At 35.9% G+C, this 20,328-nt stretch overlaps 1 protein-coding gene across 1 annotated transcript in view; it reads left to right on the top strand.

Annotated features, from left to right (window-relative positions):
- larp1b (La ribonucleoprotein 1B) overlaps nucleotides 1-20,328 on the top strand; it is a 36,242-nt gene that overhangs the window by 6,290 nt on the left and 9,624 nt on the right. Inside the window, 10 exon segments of the mRNA XM_042500398.1 lie at nucleotides 923-979; nucleotides 2,554-2,785; nucleotides 5,595-5,768; nucleotides 7,276-7,401; nucleotides 8,462-8,630; nucleotides 11,022-11,166; nucleotides 12,032-12,209; nucleotides 12,978-13,144; nucleotides 13,857-13,925; nucleotides 14,799-15,158. Coding sequence (XP_042356332.1) covers nucleotides 923-979; nucleotides 2,554-2,785; nucleotides 5,595-5,768; nucleotides 7,276-7,401; nucleotides 8,462-8,630; nucleotides 11,022-11,166; nucleotides 12,032-12,209; nucleotides 12,978-13,144; nucleotides 13,857-13,925; nucleotides 14,799-15,158 — 1,677 coding nt within the window.

The raw sequence follows: 20,328 nt of genomic DNA, 5'->3' as shown, positions 1-20,328 counted from the left end.
ATAATAATTACATTTTTTAAATGTCTTTGATGCATTTTTTCCATCATATACTTCCATATATTTTTAAGAGCAGATGAAAATCTCAATGTAGCCCCAAAAATAAAACAAAGAAGCAAAATAAAAACCCTTCACTTATTTCCAATGTTTCTTTCTCTTCTTTTTTTTTTAAATAAACACCTAAATAATTTCTATTTAAGAAAACAAGGTTGTCAACAACATTGACACATGTAGAAATATGACCAAAAAAGAGACATAATTTCACCCCTCATGAGGAAAAGATTTGACTCTAAGCTGCTGCTGTTCTGCTTTTAGTGATCATAGGTTGTTGTAATATTTCATTGTGCCATCTTTTAATTATAGTTTAAAAATAAGAAGTATTTTTTTGTGATTTGGATAAACTGACCCTTTAAGCACATGTACTGCGGCAGAGTGTCCAGAGGGCCGTTTGCTGCACGTCATTCTCTCTTTCATTTTATGTCTTTCTACTAACTTTAACTTAAACATGAAAAATGCCCAAATATAATCTTGAGAAAAGGCATAAAAGATGAATTTTGTTCCATCACGCTTGTATTTAATTTCTGGGCACTACCTGTTGTAAAACGAAGTTTTAAAATATCAGTACAGCAGTTTTTATACTTTCTCCGAGTGCAGCTGTAACCCTCGTCTGTCTAACCTTGATCTCATATCAGGCTGTCCAAATTTACAACGTTCGCAGAGGTGGGAACTGTTTATCGTTGTTGTTTGCCCACAGACGGAGCACTGACCTCTTTTTCCTCCACGCTGGTTTCTACCAGAAGTCCACTCGGACTCCACCTGACCCACGAGCGATGTTAAAATAACCGAAATGAGTCCAGGTGACAGAGTGCGACTTGTTGTGAAGTGATGATTTCACGTTGTTTCTTTCTCTCTTTTTTCTTTGCAGTCAAGTGATTTCAGTGATATCACAAACTGGCCCACACCTGGTGAACTGGCCAAAGAGGTACTGACGTGTGTGTGTGTGTGTGTGTGTGTGTGTGTGTGTGACGTTAGTTAAATCAACAAACTGTTCAGTTTTCAGTTCAGTGTTTTGTGCTTGTTTGATTATCAAAGAGCTTTTCTGATTTCTGCTCACTAGATGGAGCACTAAAAGCATCAAGCAACATTTAGGGTTTGGTGCAATGTTTGAGGGTCCTGGTTAAAATATTTTAAAAAAAACCAAACAATTTGTGTCCAATTTTTCTCTAAAATAAAATGAGATGCTCAGACCCCAATAGATTTCACACACATTAAATTCAGGGAACTTTAAGGTGCAAAATTGTGAAGGAAAAAGTAAGATTCAAGCAATTTTTTGTATAGATGTGAAACAGTTTTTCTTGCCGCCTCCTTCACTGTGTCTGCTTGTATGGGAGTGCCTGAAGAATATTTTCTTTTCAACAAAACTATTTGACACATTCAGGTCTGTAAAACATCAAGGACAACAATGAAAATATGTCTTTTTTTACATTTTGTGTTGGATCGGTTACAGTGGTGTATCACAGGAGACGGTGTGCTTTAATGTCATTTGAGCCCTGCAGTGATGCGCTCAGGACCGAGGCGCTTGTGCTGAGGTCCAAAAACATCGCTGAAGTGATGCAGCTCAAAGGGCGTCGCAATAAAAATGCAACAAAAAAGGACAAGATAATAAAAAGACAATTCATAATAAGATAATGGGAGCATCAGCAGTCTTACCTGAATTGGATTGAACTGAATTAAAATTTATTTAATCAAAGAAAAGGAAAGAATGAACATGCAAACATACATAAACATACAGACGTGTCCGAAAAGGAGTGCAGACTTAATGAATCCCACTACTGTTTCCGTTTTTTAATAATTTGAATATTTTTAAACTATATATATATATACTATATATATATATATATATATATATATATATATACACACAGACCATGTATTTACTTTTCAACCTTTTACTGATATTGTTTTTTTTTTTTCAGGTCCAATGTTGATACCAATATTAGTAATTAATGAGACCGATAAGTGACATTTGGATATGCTTTTACAATAAAAATGAAAATATTTCTGTCAATATGTACAATTTGGACTATAACAAACTCCAATACAAAGCTTTGTTTAAATGCCTTTAGCAAATGTTTAATCAAAACCGAAACATTCATATACAGGAAGTTCAAAACATTTTTTTTTAAATAAAGTCAAGTGAAAAAAATGAATAAATAAAAAAAGCCTCCCATGCTGACACTTTCTTTGCTCTTTTATATTAATTTTATCATTGATCATTAAAATAAAACACTGATACAGATAATCGGCAAAATGCTAAATATTGTCCCCAATAATCGTCCAGGCTGATAATCTGTGGACCCCTAATTTACATTGTTGTTATATGTGAACATTATATATAAACATAAACTATACAGAAAGCATATAAATGAAAAAACTCAAACACAAAACGTGATTCTGTTCAAAACATCAAAGGACAAGAATAGAAATGTGTAAGAATAAAAAATGCCACATGATGTTTCAACAGTATAATTATAAGCTTTTCTCTCCGTCTCCTAGCAACAACAAAATGTGCTCAACAACAACGGGAAGAAGCCTCCCTCCTCGCGCCGAGACAAGGACAAGAGGAGGGAACGGACGGAGAGGAAGTCAGAGAGCAGCCACGACGGCGGCGAGAGCAAAGAGAACCACGAGGCTCAGCTGGACCCGCTTGGAGAGCTGCCCAAAGACGGGGAGTCGAAGGCGGGACAGGACGCCAAGAGCGCCGGCCTGAAGAAGAGGGGAGGTGAGGGTGAGGAGATTTTATTTTCCGCTCTGAGTGACGCATGTTGATCAGCTGATCGTAGCTGCAGATCAAACGTTGACTGACGCAGATTTCCTCTCTGAAAAGATTCATCTCCAGCATGTTTTTCATAAACAACTTTAATAACAGCTTCCATGTGATGATTTAAGAGATTTTAAATGTCACCACGAACTTAAAAAAAATCCACTCAAACTTTATCTGAAGATGAGTGTTTTCTCTGGACGGCGGTGATTTGATTCCTTGATTGCTGCGCAGACGGAGCACGTCAATAACTCTGCTGATCGTGATTGGTGCGGAGTGATGCATGTTCTGCTCTGATAATCTCATGTTGCATTTAATCTGATTTGCTCCTAACTTTTTTAACACTTTGAAACCTGAGCAAATTGGCTTGATGTCTTCCAGAAACAAGGGAGGAGGGTGACGAGTAACTTAACAAGATATGGTCCAAAAATGCAAAAAAAAAAAGCAAGAAAGGAGTCAAAAGTTACAAGAAAATTACCATAAAATAAGCAAAACAATAAGATGTAAAAAAAAAGTACTTAAAAAAAAAAGAATATCTTCTCTAATAAAATATATTCCTAAAGGGCAATTGTATTATATTTGTGTTTTTCAGTATATAAAGGTTGACATATTTCTCTTTTTTTACAGTATGTATTCATCCTCCCAGCTATTTTTCAGATAATTTCCTATTCACCTTTTACTTTTTTTGCAGTTTGCAGATCTTGAGAAGTTGCTCATTATGTTTTACCCTGTGTTTCTGAAAGAAATCAAACCAGTTTCTTAGGTTTCAAAGGGTTAATAGGCATTTAAACAAGAAATTACAGACACAATATAAAGGAGGCTTATAAGAAACACCACTTCCTCCGCTCCCGACTGTCTAAACCAGAGAGGAGGTGAAGAGTTTTGTTCCAAAATTTAAAATGGTATCGACACCTTGGTGCTGTTACCCTACGGTTTTTGGTACTTTAGGCTTTCTATAACAAAAAAAATAAATATTTTTTTTCAGTTGTAACAAATATGTTCAGACGTCCAGCTCCTAAACAAAAGTGGGGTGAGAGTTTGTTGCATCAGTAAGTGGAGCAGAGTGCGCTGCTCTCTGACTCCAGTGCTCTCTGTTCTGTCTGAAGTCGGTTGCAAAATGTAGATAAATATTTTTATTCAATGCTTTTTTTATTGGGTGTCAATCTTACTTTTATGCACATATTGGTGGAAAAAAAAAAGACTTTTAGCGTGAATAAATACTCCAGATTGGGGTCACAGTCATGAGATGCAATCTTGCACATAAGTGGTGCAGAAAGTTGCATCGATTAAAATGAGTTTGTTTTTTTTGTAAGTGATAAACACGTCGGAAACACGTGCCGTCTGGACACGTGGGAGATTTCCACGTGGTGCCATTGCTTCGCATTCTCACGTTTTTTACGTCCTCCATTGTCTCGAGTGGCTGCAGTCAGCTGAGGTGGCTGTCGCAGACAGTGCGTGGTGGACTATGTCACTCAGGTGTGCTGTAAGCTGCTGAAATGTTGCACAGATTGATAAAACTATCAACTGATATAATTATCTGGTACAGTGTTGCATTACAGCCGGCACCTGGTTAGCTTAGCTTAGCATAAAGACTGGAAACGAATGGAAACAGCTAGCCTAACTCCATTGATCAGTGGCAAAATCCACCTACCAGCACCTCTAAAGCTCACTAATTAATATATTTATGCTGTTTGTTTAACGTGTTCAGCTTTAAAGGTGCTTGTTGGCAGATTTTGTAATTTTTGCACAAAGCTAGGATGGCTGTTTCCAGTCTTAATGCTAAGAAAAGCTAACCACCTCCTGGCTGTGGCTTCATACTTTAACTGGTCACTTAATTTTGGCAAAGTATATATATTGGATTTGCATCTTATTGTTTTTGTTCTTTTAGACTTTTATATTTGCACTCCTCCCTCTTTGCACTGAAACTGCTGCACAGAAATTTACCTTGAGATAAATTAGGTTTTATCTTATCTTATTTTACTCTCTGCAAGAAATGGCATAAGACAAATGGCATAAATATCTATTGTTTAAACATATTTTAAGGTATTGTGCCAAAAAAAACCTGTGAAAAAACTGACAAGTTGGATAAGAATTCAAACCTTTCCATGCACGTTGGTGATCAATATAAAGATTAAATGATTAAAGATTTATTGCAAAGTAGATTTTCACTTACAAGGAATTTTCTTTTTTTGGTGCAAACATTAAACATACAATAAATAATAATTTTTAATAATAATTAATAATTAATTAAATAATAAAGCAAAGTACTGCAACACTCAAGAACTGAATTGTAAAATAGAAAAAAATCACAATAAAAATAAAAGGTAGATTTATCTGTTTATGTTTAAAAAATGAAATTAAAATTTGTAATATGGTGGAAAAAAAGTACAATAAAGCAGCACAAGAACAATGATGTCGATCCAGGTATTAAAGGGTTAAAGTCATAAGTCACACAATAACACAAACTAAATACTGATGGAGGCAGTGATAGACCGCCAGTGTTTTGGGATTTTTGGTTCACGGTGGAGGCATCAAAAAAAACAAAGTTTCCTTCACAAATTAAGCGTAACGAGAAATTGACACACAAATGTTCGCTTGTCGGGCGAATTATTCCTTTAAATGAGTCTTTTAAAGCTGCTTCAGTGACAGAATTACGCTGGATCTTTATTTTAGAGCCACAAACTGATGATTGAATTTGTTCCAAACTGGATTTCCAGTGGGATTTTTTTGGAACAAAACTCTTCACGCTCTGTTTTCGGTCTGCAATCATCGCCAGGTAACAAACGTAAGTGGGTTTCTCTGCCGCTGGAGGAAGCGTCCCGGGACGATGGCGACAAGACGCACGGCAGGGGTTCGGCGCGCTCGGACACAGATCCCAACAGCGACTCACCCGACCCCGTGTCGCCCAATCACACACTCCATAATAGCAGGGCGCATGATAGCAGCAGGAGTAAGTGGCCACGCAGTTTTCTGTTCACACCTTCAGTCTGTTGCTTCTTTGCTTCGCTGTTCGACCTCCACTTCATGTTTGCTCACCAATTTTCCTGCAACATCTGTGTTTCTGCAAGCTTTTCCCTCCATACTAATGCATGACACAATGAAAGCATGCTGTGTTCGAATTTAATGCTCTTTCAAACAAAAATCAACAAAACAATCATTTAATTTTGTTGCGTCAGACAGATTGAAGCCTGTTTGATGTCTCAGCTTTCATTACTCACCATTTTCCATTATTATGCCATCAATAGGGAACAGTGCATATAATGTAAACACATCACTTCACTTCTGATAACATTCGACACATTAACTTAACGTATGAGATCTATGAACACTTTTACAATCACATCTCAGCAGTTATTTAAAAAAAGGTGGTAAGATGGTCAAACGTTTCAAATAAAACCCAATTTTAGCATTTGTTTAAAATATCAAAAATTAAAAATGTCTTATTTTACTTATTTTTTCTACTTTAATCTCAAATACACAAAAAATACTTAAAAAAATATATAACACCTTACGTTTCGGGAGGAAAACCTGAACACACACTTTGTGATCATTTCACCTCTGATCCACAGTACTCTGCTGTAATTCAGCAAACACAGTTTTTCTCAATTAATGGTTAATTTAATTCAATTCAAAATTAAGTCAATTAATCTGCCATTTTAAAAAAATCTCAAGTATTAGGATTTTCTGACTTTTTTCTTTGTCGTAATTAGGTTATAATTTGTGCATTTTTTTTTTTTTTTTTTTTTTTTACCATTTTCTGCCCTATTTTTATGGCCCAAACAATGAATTGATTCACAGTAAGAAATAAATATTTGCAGATTATTGGAACAGTATTTAATTTTCGAATGTTTTAATTAAAATCACAATGGCAGGAAATATGGTTTCATAACAACAGTATACAATATTACACAATTATTATTAGTCACAAGGTTTTTTTTCTTTCTGGTTGATCAGATGCTTTATTATAATAAAACTTAGAGCTCTTTTAATAGACAGATGTGTAAAAAGTTTGAGAGGCGATCGGGATAAAAACTAGATGTGAACGTGCAGGTGAGATTCTCCGTCTGGTCGTGTTTTTATTTCAGTATTGTAGATAAGCAGCAAATGCACATGATGTGATAAAGGTCAGTTTTCACACCACAGTTTCCACTGAAACCAGTATAGTGCTGCAACCTTAGTTACAAACAGTAGAAATGACAAACAAAATTATAAAACTATAATCTCAAGGTTGTAAATAAAAAAGCTTCCTCTAATTTCATTCATTTAGATTATTTACTTGACTAAACCTCTTAAAGTATTTTTTTTGTATTAAGTTCTGGGTAGTTCATCTCCTCTGTCTGAGTTTAGAATATTTTCAGAAAATGTTCCCGAAACTGTCGGGACTTTCTCGGTTGGAAAATCCTTCGTGACGCATCTTTACAATCTGACGCTCAGCTTTCATGTTTTCTTGTCGTCAGGTTGGAGGAGAGAGCCGCGGGACTTTGGGGACGATACCGGCAGCGTCCGAAGTGAGAGCGGGAGCGTTCGTGGAGGAATACGAGGCCGAGGGAAAGGTCGCGGGCGCGGGAGAGGTCGTGGAAGAGGTACGGCTTTTATTGTTAACATGTTAACATTTTAAATGTAAAAGATTAATTTTGTTGGACGCTCCCTGTTTGTTTAATGTGTCTTTGTCTGCTTTTGAAGTCCTGGCCCCGAAGCTTAATTTTATCTGTTGAACCATGAACTAGCCTTAAAAATAAAGCTTTTTATAATAAGAAGATTGGCTTAGTTTTGCCCCTTTTTAAAATTATTTTCACATTTTTTAACCAAAGAGCACCTTATTGCTTTTTGGCTTCACCTGCCTACAGAAACCCGCCTACTTTGTCTCCAGTGCCTTTGTAATAATTTTTTCTTTACTTGAATATACCAGAAAACAACATATTGGTGCTTCTCTCTTTTCTTTTTAAAAACTTTTTATTTATCTAACATATTTCTATTTACTTCAGGTTTACTTATTCTACTATTTTAATTCTATTTTAATTTTAATTTGTTTTGATTAATCTACTTTAGTCTGTATTTTATCTCATCTTTTCATATTTTAATATATTTATTCTTTTATTCTGCCCAGATCGTGTTTATTTCTTTTATTAGGGTTATTATTATTTCTGCGTTTATGGCTAATATTCTCTGAATAGCATTTACTTGTATTGGTGCGGGTTATTGTTGTTATTTTTGTTCTGTAATTGTTTCTCTTTCTGTTATTTGCCTCTGCTTTGTCAAAGCACTTTGTAAACTCAGCTATATAAATAAAGTTATTATTGTTATTAATATTTTTATAAAGACAGGACATACATTACTTATAATCCATTTAATGGTAATACCGTTTCCCAAAAAGCATTCAGTAATTCGGCCTTTATGTCCCACGTTGCCGTTCACAGTCTAAATACAACAACACAAAAAATATACAAGTATGACAAATCATTAATAAAAAACCTTAACAAAACAGGAAAAAAAAAGCAACAAACAAAGCAAAAACAAGCAAAAAAATGGTATAGGAATCTAAATTTCTGTCGTCACTCGTATTAATGATCTTCACTCCTGCTGAGTGATGTTGTCTCATGTGTCTTATCTCATGTGTCTTGTCTTTTTGTCTCGCTCTTTCAGGACGTTATGAATATTCTCAGAGCTTCCGGGACGCTCAGTCGTCCGACGGCTCCGTTCAGGTCCCCTCAGAGTTCGGCACCAACATGGTTTACTACTACGACGACGGCAACAAGGTCCAGATGTACACAGTGGATGAAAAGCTTCTTAAAGAATACATCAAACGCCAAATGTGAGTATTTTCTTTTTCAGTTTTTTTAACCCTTTGAAACCCTTCATGGGGCTCTGGAGGTCTGCATTAGAGGCCTGAGCCATGTAGTTTTAACTGGCTCTTTAATCTTTTAAAACCTGAACAAATTGGCTTGATTTCTTTAAAATATTATTAAGAAGTTGCAAGAAAATTACCTTAAACTAAGCAACAAAAAAGAGAAAATCAAAAAAGGAAAAATACATTAAAATATATAAATAAAAAAAGAAAACAATACTTAAAGAAAATTCTGTTTTCTTTCTTAAACGTAATTTTATTTAATCTATTTTTTGGACATTTTTTTCCTTTTTTTTGGGGGGAAAATATGTAATAATCCTGCCTACCATCTGTAAATTTTAGGGCAACTTCAATTTCTTTTCTCCTTTTGCTGTTTTTGTTTATACATTTTTAAAACTTTTCTCCTCAAGTTGCTCATTAGAATTTTTCCCATGTATAAAAAAAACACAAAACGACAGTTTGCTCAGGTTTCAGAGGTTAAAATGCTCTTGAAAAACGTCTGAATGCATCACAAGAGAACTGATGTCAATCCAGGGGGTTAAAGGTAACGACATTTTGACCCAAGTGATTTATCGATCTAACGACAAAACACGACAAAAGGTCAAAGTTATGTTTTAACGTCCACCTTCGGCGAAGTCAAACAGGTGAAGGTTGGTTGGTACGGAGCAGGTCTGAGTCAGTCAGAGTGACTGATAAGAAGTGAACCCTGCGTGTGCGGAGAGTGATGTCCTCTGGGTTGATTGCGTCCTGCAGGGGGCAGCGTGTCCTCTGTGTGTGACTGACAGCTCTGGCCTCATTGCAGCAGCAGACTCAGAATAGTGGAGGGTGAGGGGGACGCCTAAAAATAGTCTGAGTGCTTCGGAGGGGACAGGGGATGAATTATATGCAGGACTGCACGAGGAAATGTTAAAAAAAAAAAAAAAAACTGTGTTTCAGGGAGGAGGGAGACATTCTTGTCTTCTCCTCTCTCGTCTCCTTCAGCGTTATTCAGGCTGCTCACTCAGCCGGCGTTTCTCCACATGAATCAAGGACTGTCCACCGCCTGCAGGCTGAGCTCCACGCACTGACGTGTGTGTGTGTGTGTGTGTGTGTGTGTGTGTGGTGACTTTTAAGTGCTGTGACTTGGCGAGACAGAGAGCTTTTCCATCTACAGATCTGGGTTTCCGGTCAGGAGATTCTACATCATTGTGTGTTACAAGAACATTTAGAGGAGTAATAAAATGATGTTTCACATCAGCACATAAACCGTCTGCTGCTCTCTGTCATAAACAACAGCTGGCCAGCGAACCGCAATACTAATACAACATACAATACCAAAATATGTCTGTAGCATCAAATATAAATCTTTATTTAACCTTTTTTATTTTTTTTATTGTTTTGTGCATTTTAAGCGCTTTTAATTCTTCATTTTTTAAAATAATTTTGGCTGTGTTAGTGCATATGGCATACATTTTGTCAAGATTGTGTATTTTGTTTGCTGCTATTTCCACTAGGTGCACTGTTACAATCAATGTTGCTGCTAATCATTGACATGTCCCAGGCTGTATTAATTTTAAAAAATGTATTTTGCATGTAGTATATTGAAAATAATACATTTGTTGTGTTTTTTTATCTAAAATGCAAAATTATGGCATTTAAAGGATTAAAATTCTGAAAATTACTGAGTATTTGATATTTATGATTAGGACTGATGTTTGTAAAAAAAAAACAAACTAGAAAGTAGAAAATCATGTTAATGTATAGTATTTTTTATAGCCTAATTTTGTGTGAGTATTTGACACTACACAAAAAACTAAAAATCAATGTGATTTTGTAAATCAGTGTTACTGCAAATGACTGACATATCCCAGGCTGTGATGCTATTTTTTTAAATCTACTTTGCATGTAGTATTTTAAAAAATAATTCAATGTTTGTTTTTTTTTCATCCAAAAACATAGTGGCATCATGACAAAAACCTGGCATTTAAAATTCTGAAAATTAATGAATATTTGATATTTATGATCAGGACTGATGTTGGTTAAAAGAAATTAACTAAATGAAAGTAGAAAACTATATTCATGTATAATATTTTGAAAACTGCATTTTGTGCACAGAGCGATATGAGTGTGTGTGATATTAAAGCGGGCCCTCGGGGTTAACACTGACAGCCCAATTAAGAACAAATGCTGGTCTCCTCTCATGAAAACAGACAAACCCACTTTTCAGTTAGGAAAACCGTGTGAGGGCCACAGATGTCTGCAGGTTGAATGGTAGACGGCGTAAGAGTCAAAGTTGCTGCACGTCCCCTTAAAGTCCCGATTGAACGAATTTACGAGCTTTTATTTGATCACTAAATGCATCACGTTGTCCTCCTGCAGTGAGTACTACTTCAGCCTCCACAACCTGGAGCGAGACTTCTTCCTGAGGAGAAAGATGGACGCGCAGGGTTTCCTCCCCATTTCCCTCATCGCCAGCTTCCACAGAGTGCAGGCCCTCACCATGGACCTCAGCCTCATCATGGAGGTACGTCCTCATCGTCACGTCCTCATCGTCACGTCCTCATCATCATGTCCATCGTCATGTCCTCATCGTCAGTCACATATCATACGCTTGTTTCCAGGTTGTTTCTTTGGTCCACAAAGATCACACGACACCTGACGCCTTCAGTTCTGTGTTTGCTTTTAATCCCGTAATTAGAAAAATCACGTGAGAAGAAAAATAGAAACTCACTGATAATCTGTGAGAAATTGTAGCATATTTAACCCTTTGAAACCTAAATAAATGGGTTTTATTTAAAAAAAAAAAAAAAAACATGGGAAAAAGGCAGAGCAACTTAAAAACACATGGCCCAAAAATAGCAAGAAATAAGTAAAAAGTTAAAAAGAAAATTACCAATGAAATGCAAAAAAAAAAAATAAAAAATCATGTATCATTTTCTTTCTGTGACAATTTAATCATATAAAAATAATAATTATAAATGTATTTTTGTGGACATTTTCCTCCTTTTTAAAAACAAATAATTTCCTCAGAATTCCTTTGAAAATTTAATTTTCAGGTCATTTTCTGAGTCACCTTTTGCTAATTTCTTGCAGTTTGTGGGACAGTTTTTACCACATTGTTCTTTGCCTTTTTCCCCAGGTTTTTTTTTAAAGAAATCAATCAAATCTGCTCAGGTTTTAAAGGGTAAAATAGGTTGTGAGAGGCGTTTGAACGCAGCACAAGAGAACTGATGTCTAACCAGGTTTTACAGGGTTAATGAATTGAAATAATATAAAATAAAAGCTCTGTAAATAATGGTTTGGTCCTGGCTTCACTCTGGGATGCAGAGACAGGAAACTGTGTTTGTCTTAGTTTTTGTTTTAAATTTGATGAATCATTTTATTTCCAGGCTCTGAAGAGCAGCAAAGAGGTGGAGCTGGTGGACGATAAGGTTCGCTGTAAAACCGACCCGGAGCGCTGGCCCATCCCCACCCCCACCGTCGTGGGTTCCCCTCGCACCGACTTCTCGCAGCTCATCAACTGTCCCGAGTTCGTTCCTCGACAGACCCTCAACTCCACAAACTCCGGTCAGTATTCAGCTCCTCCTCTCCTCCTCTCCTCCTCCTCTGATCTTCTTCATAATCTTCTTCTCCTCTTTGACCATCTTTCGTCTTCTTCTTCTCTGCAAATTCTTCTCTTGATTAATGCAATTTGGCCTCCTCAGATGTCTCATTCTGTCCAACTAACAGTCTAAAACCCCCAACTTGTTTTGTTTTTTTTTTGCATTTTTGTCCTTTTTTTAGTGTAATAAAGCTTCACATTCTGCCAATAACTGTCAGAAAAACAAAGTTTTTACCTCTGATACCTGCTGAACTTTATTAAAGGAGTACTTCACCCCCCAAATTTAGATTTACATATGAGTATCTCACCGCGTGTGACGTTGAATTTGTGAAGAAAACTGTTTTTGTCATCTGTTTTTTCGCCTCCACAGTGAACGAAGAATCCACTTAAAAAAACCTATGTCAAAACATCCATTTATAAACTCTCACACAACTCGTTCATCCTCAGTACTTAGGTGCAATATTCCCTCAGATAAAACATACAGTTACATAAATACAGTATACAAGCGAGTACAGCTGCTGTTAGTCAGTATACAAATATTCATGTAAACTTTAATCACATTTATTGTTGACAAAGTTTTAAGACACAGAGTCTTTTTCATCTTCAGCACCTCCTGCAGCTAAATGTGAGCTGACAGTGTGATGTGTGATTTTAAAAGCTGTGCTGAAGGGTGTGTGTGTGCGTGTGTGTGTGTGTGCGTGTGTGTGTGTGCGTGTGTGTGTGTGATGTTTCAGCTTCATCGCCTGTGAAGAAGACTCCTCCTGAGTCTGCGGAGCCTCAGGACTCCTCAGCTGAACCCAGCTCCTCCAGTCAGGAGTCACTCCCCGCCAAAAACGACCCCCAGCCCGACCCCGACGCCTGGATCCAGGTGGAGAAACGCCACCGACAGCCCTCCGGAAAGGTACAGCTGGAGTTTAAATTAACCCTTTGGAACCTGGATCGACATCACTTTTCTTGTGCTGCGTTCAGACGCCTTCACAAGCATTTAAACCTCTGAAATCTGAGCAAATTGGTTTCATATAGAGTTATTATTATTATTATCATAATTATTTAACTTTTTATTGTAAAGAAAATTAGTGCACATTATACAGCACAGCATACCTTCATCATTTTCTGTTTCTTTTTTAACACCAAAGTGGGAGAGAAAAAATAAAATACAAAATAAATTAGAAGTGAATGTTGCATCATTCATACAGACGCCAATAGTATTTTTTTCAGATGAAACGAAACAATCAAAAAAAATTTAATAAATAAATAATTATTATTTTAAGCCATTTTTTAAGCCATTTTACAGTTTGTTTTTTTTTTAATTTTTTCTTTTTTTCTAATTTGCAGGTTATTTTTTTGTACTTTTTACAAATTTGTTTGGTCATTTTTAGGTCATTTCTCCTTATGTTGCTTATTGCTCATTACTTGTTTTTGAGCTACGTCACACCAGTTTGCTCAGGTCTAAAAAGGGTTAAAGCCGAAGATATTTCAGGCTTTTAATTTCCATTTTTCATCCTGTCCACCATCCCCCTTTTTTGTCTCTCATAACCTCTTCATGTCCTCCGTCCTCTGTGGTTTCCTCCTGTCCCTGTCTCTGTTTGTGTCCTCACCTTCTCGGTCGGCAGCATGTCAGTGATGATGTGTGTGTCGTCGACTCTCCTCCCTCATCGCTCCAACCCGACCTCCCCTCTGCAGTTGAGTACTTCCTGCTCTCACTAGCTGTTTTTAAACTTCACCTCCTCTGCCTCGCCTCCTCTTTTCATTCACTCAGAGTCTCATGTTATTTTTCACATTTAATACTGCTTTTTAATACTTCTTTTTATTTGTTTTTCACCATCTAACTTTGTTTTGTTATTGTTTATTCACTGAGTTGTTAAAAATACAAACACGATTTTAAGTAAAATAAGACGTGTGAAATGATAAGCTATTCAAAGCTTGTAAACTGGAGCCCAGACATTAAAAGAAGTACAAGTTTACAAATGTTAAAATGCAAAATGCAGTTTTTAGTACGGCTGTTCTCGTCTAAACGTGGCCTAAATGCGCTAAAGTCCAGTTAACTGAAGAATCAATGTAAAATTTAAGATGGATATTAAAAAGAGATATTTGGCTTCATTAATAAGGAAAGATGATAATGTTCTGAGCATGGTATCATGACTGTACATGAAGTACCAATTATAATAATGATCATGATCAGTTATCATTATTATTATCATCATAATCTTTGCAGCTCTGACTTTTGCACAACTGTCCAATTCCTCCATTGCACCTTTTTACAAACATTTTATGTTCTTTATTTTTATATTGTCTCTATGTCTTATGTCTTATTCTACTTAAAGTTACTTAATTACTATATTTTTATTCTTCGTCTATGTTAATTTTTTTTGCATGAAAACACAGAGTCAGACTCCCTGTATGTGTAAATGTTCTTGGCAATGTCACCGGATTCTGATTCTGATCCCTAAATATTTATTAAATCACACATTTTTCAAACTCTCATCATGCTGTGCTGCAGTTTAAAGCTCCTCTTGTCCGTTCCTCCGTTAATTTATGTCACTGTGTCGTTCCAGGGGCGGAGCGAAGCTTCTCCACGCAGCCGCCAGCCTCCACCGCAGGCCGAGCCCGACCAGGAGGAGCTGGACTTCCTGTTCGACGAAGAAATGGAGCAGATGGCGCCCAGGAAAAACAAGTTCACCGACTGGTCGGACGAGGACGACTCGGACTACGAGCTGGACGACCAGGACGTCAACAAGATCCTCATCGTCACCCAGACCCCTCCGTATCTACGTAAGCACCCCGGTGGCGACCGCACGGGCAACCACGAGTCCCGCGCCAAGCTCACCGCCGACCTCGCCAAAGCCATCAACGACGGGCTGTTCTACTACGAGCAGGACCTGTGGAAGGGAGCGGAGCAGGTGGAGTGCAGCAAGGTAAGAAAAAGAGAGAAATACTCTCGAAAAGTACCAAAGTTTAAACTGCAGCTATTAGATGTGTTTTTATATTTAGATTTGTCCTCATTTAGAATCCTTAAATCCCTGAATTTGACCTTTTTTTTAATCAGAAAAGCACCTGCACATGAAATAATAATATTAATAATTATCATCATTATTATTGTAAACTTTATTTTTATGCCTTTATTTTCTTAACACTTTTCTTAAGAAGGTTACAAAGTTCCTTACAGAAAAGAAACAACAGATACAAACTAAATCAACAATAAAAACAACAATAAAATAAAAGCATCTCAATCATAAAGATACTTGCAGAAGATGGTATCCATTTTTTTTTTTTGTAAATTTTAATCATCGTCCACAATTTTGCATCTAAATGATTTCAGGTCATACTTCACTATAAATTTGTGAATTATGTTTATTCAGTTTTTTGATCGTGTGAAAGTGACAGACTCGTCTTCTCCGTGTCCGTAAACACAACTTGGATCCAGTATTATTAGCATACTTTTTCCTAAATATCTGCATATTTGGACTATATTTCAGTGAGTCTGTCTCTCTTTGGATTGACAGTTAATTAAAGAAAAAAGGAGCCAAACGTGTCTGAGCAGGTTTGTCACAGCGAGTTGAAAAACAGCACTGTCAGTAAAAAAGAGACAACCTGAACTGAAATTAACACCAAACACGTGTTTCACAGTCACGTTTGAACAAGCAGGTCGTCACAGTATTGCACCATTCAGAGAAAAAAATATTTTTATATTTTTTGTTGTTTTTCAAGCAGAGCAGCATAAAAATACAAAGTTAAACGTGAAACATAAACAAAGTAAAAACTAAAAAAACAGTGAAAACATTAGAAGTGCTGTTCTGTGCACACATGAAACAAACACAGTGTCACGATCAGGCAGCTGCCAGCACGAGACAGCGTGCTCACGTTTCATGTTTATTACAACAATTTTTCAGTTTTAGGTCTCAGCCCTTAAAAGTATATTAATATTATATATTTTGGGAAAAATGGCTTGTTTTTTGCTTTTACAGAAATTTACGCAAGCAGATTGTAAAAAATTTAATAAAAATAATAATTTTATAAATACAGAAACATATTAATAAGAAACATATTATCTTAGAGATATTATTTTAGCAGATTGTGTAACTAATTAAAATGGCAAATAAGCAGATTTCAGTGTCTTTTATTGTCCCAGAAAAGAAATTCATGCTGCATTCAGGAGAAACAGACTGGAACATCAGATGCATTAAACACAATTACATTTATAAAACATTTAATGACAAAAATATATAAAATATGCTGCAACCTTACACACGAAATATAATAAAATACAATAAATACATAATATATAAAAGTGATATCAGAGCAAGATTCTTATTAAGACATTTAAAATTAAAGTTTAAAGAATGATAAAAAATTTGCCACAATAAAATGCTTATAAGTGTTTAAATTTGCTGCTTATGAAGAGCAAAATAAACATTTTTTGTGGAAAAAAAAAGGCGACTAATTAACATAAAAGCAGAGGTGCTTTGTAAATGTTGGCGTCCAGCAGTCAGTAAACTGAATTGTTCTGGTCGTTGCAAAACATGATTCATTTCCTGTTATTGAATTAGCAGCCATGTTGTTGGCCACTGAATTTTTTTGTCAGTTTTTCGCTGCTGTGGGTTGACGGGTCACTGTGTCCACAGTTAAAAACAAACAGCCGAGCCGCCGGGCACAGTTACACACTCTGATGTTGTAGGAACTTTTATTTTCCACGTACATGATGTTCTTATTTCTTATTGTACAGACTGAGATCAAAACATTTCCTGAAAACATCACTTTATGACTGTCGTGCAGTCGTGATGCAACTAGAGCTTCAAAAATGACTGAAATGTCTTTCAGGAGGATCCCCTCCTAAAATGTGTAAAAAAGCAAAAGAGGTATAAAGACGGGACTTTACAGCGGCTCAGTTTCGTGATCGCTCTGTGAAAACGGCTCTTGTTTAAAAGTGGTCGACAACCAAAGGCCAAAAAAATGCTGCCAGTTTCTCTAAAAGGTTGCCAATGGAAATCTGGCAGCCTTCTGCCATCAGTCTGACAGAGATGGATTTAAAAAAAAATACTTTTCAATTATTAAGGTAAAAATCAGGAGTCTTAACTGAAGCAGCAGGCTGACATTTGATCAGAGCAGGTCAGAGGGTTTTTTGGCATCGTGCCCTTTGACACAGTCTGTAAAAACACTGAAACCTTTTTTTAACACACACACACACACACACAAAAAAGCACTCCGGCTGATTTCTCTCCAGTTTTCGGTTTCAGTCGCCTCCTTAAAGCTCAGCTACTGAGCACTTTGACATAAAGTCTTTATGACAGAGCTGTTAAATCTCATGCTGTACAGGGGGACAAAAATAAACGACTATTTATCGCACACTACACACATGCACGACTACATGTGTGTCACACAGCTGCTTCCAGAACTGAGTGACCTGTTTCTTGGAAAGACGCCTCGTCTGCAGAAACACGATGGTAGTAACACTGTCCATAGGTTACACTGCGTTATGCAACCTTCATTTAATCAAAGAATTATTTAGCAATATTTTATGGTGCAGGATCAATACACAGTGTAGTTTTATAACAGCTACATTATTATATAGTGTCTCTTTATCATTCAGGTACAGTCACACACACGTATCCTTCATTAAAATATCACAAACTACATCAGCAGATTGAAAACTTTGATCACTTGTGATTGATTTAAATGAAACAAAATCTGATTTATTTTCCCTCCTCTCAACGCAGCTTTTAGTGAAATGAAAGTGCAACATTAGTTCAGGAAGTGTGAAGTGAAAGTTGAAAGGAAAATAACATTTAAAATTCAAGGTATTTTTCATGGAAAAGATCAGATGATAGCAATAATCTGCTGTTGATAAGAGATGACAAGAGACAGAAAAACACTTAAAATGAGTACATATACATAAATATAGATATAAAGGGCATTAAATCAGTGCATAAATAAAAGTGTGTTTTTAGAAACGGTAAAGGGAAGTCAACAGAACTCAAGACAGTTTTAAATTTCCAGCAGAAGTGACGCGGCGTGCGTTTCAGAGGCGTCCCAGAAGCCTTTGCGTGTTGCACAGAGCTGATTAAGTTCTCCTGCTAACAGGCACTGTGTGTTTAATAAGGATGCAGTATAATTATCAGGATTAGTTATTTTAAATAGATGAAACACAGCCATAAATCTGTGATGCATGCTGTTCATAAATGCACTTTCATCTGTAATTCTGTCTGTAGGCTGCAAAACTCAACAAAGCAGGAAATTACAATAAAAACAATTAAAACGGATAAAAAAAAAATAAACCATTTAACTATATACCCTACTTATGGTAGAAGCACAGACGTAAAAGAAAAATGGCCAAATCTGCAAGTCTACAAAATTGGGCTGCAAAACTGCGCCTGCATGCAGGTGGAGATAATAAAAGTTGACTGTTTCATGCCGTAATGTGTCAAACTTTGATGGATCTTAACATTTTGGAATTAATCGCTAAAAAATGAGACCAAACTTTCAAATTGGTGTCACTTTTTCAGCCATAACAAAAGCCAAAATGTGTCAGACTGCATCAGACTCAAAACAGTCAGTAAGACGCGTCTCATTTTATTATTTCTTTCATGATTTCTTGCACATAAAGGCATGTATGTGCAGTTTGTGTACACAAAATATTTGGCTGATCGGTCTGCGAGATTACGTGTCGACAAATACACACACACACACACACACACACACACACACACACACACACACACACACACACACACACACAACACACCAAATGCATGATAAAAAACAGATAAAATAATAATGACAAACTTTATTTATAGAGCACTTTTCATACAAAGTGCTTCACAATAAAAGAAGTGCAACACAAAATAATGAAATAAATAATAATTAAATAATAAATAATTAAAAGCAAGATTTTGTTTGTTTACGATGCTTCTTAATCTGTGTTTATGCAAGTTATATTTGACTTTCTTTTTTCTGTGTTGCTTAACTCTACTTTTTAAACAGTAGTCTGTCATTAACAATATTTGATATTTTAACAGCTTTTTGCACATTTCACTTGTAATATTGTAACACTAACTCCAGCCTTCAAAAAAACGTGACATTAAAATGTTAATAAAACTACAAATTAAGTATATATATTAAGGTTCAGAAGTGTTTTTACACTGTAAACGTTTGACGACCCAAAGAGTTTGAAAGCTGAATGACAGTCGTTGTTGACAGCGAGTTTTCGGCGTCGTCAGCTCATTTGTCAGGGTTCAAAGGTTGTCGGTGATGTCGCCACATGTGGGAAAAGTCACGCCTGAATACACACACACACGAAGGACGATAGGACTTTTTTTTTTTCTTTTCTGTGGCTGACGTGTAAAGTTCGAAGTACGCTGCACATCTGCTGCGAGTCACACAAGCTTTAAAAGCTGCGGCCGCTGGCATATCGCATATTTTTACCACCAAGCTGCTGTTATCAGTTTAAACAGGTTAAATCCAGAGAAACATCACTGTCTTTGCTGTCAGATATATATATATATATTTTAAACCTTTGAACCCTGAGCAAATTGGTGAGATTTCTTTCAAAAACATGAGAAAAAAAGGCTATAAGCAACGTATTAATCAATGTTTCAAAAATTAGGAGATTTAGAAAATCAATTTTAATAAAGCTATAGAAAAATTACGAGGGAAAAAAACTATATAATTATTAAAATTATTATATTTTAAAGCACTTTTCCAGGCCATTTTCTTGTTTTGTTTTGTTTTTCAACTTTATTTTACTTTTAAAGTTATTTATTTATTTATTACAAATTTTCAGGTGTTTTTCTTGTACTCACAACTAATTATTGGGTAATTTCTTCTTCCATTGCCTTCTTCTTATGTTTGCTCAGTTTTCAAAGGGTTAAAAAAAAATGCTTAAAAATAAGTACTTTTACAGAAAAATTTTATTTAAGTTTGATTAAATGATTAGAATGAAAAAAGGATTAAACCAGGCAATGTAAACTTAAATTTAACTGTTAAATAAACTGATTAAGTTTGAAAAAATAAAATATATACAAGATCGAAATGTTATGTAGACATTTAAAATGTATTTAGCAGTACTTAGTATCAGTATATATTCATGAT

Source organism: Plectropomus leopardus, chromosome 14 (assembly GCF_008729295.1).
Source record: "Plectropomus leopardus isolate mb chromosome 14, YSFRI_Pleo_2.0, whole genome shotgun sequence".
Classification (NCBI taxonomy): Eukaryota; Metazoa; Chordata; class Actinopteri; order Perciformes; family Serranidae; genus Plectropomus; species Plectropomus leopardus.
Note: the sequence above shows the minus strand (reverse complement) of the source record. Positions and strands in the feature narration are given on the sequence as shown.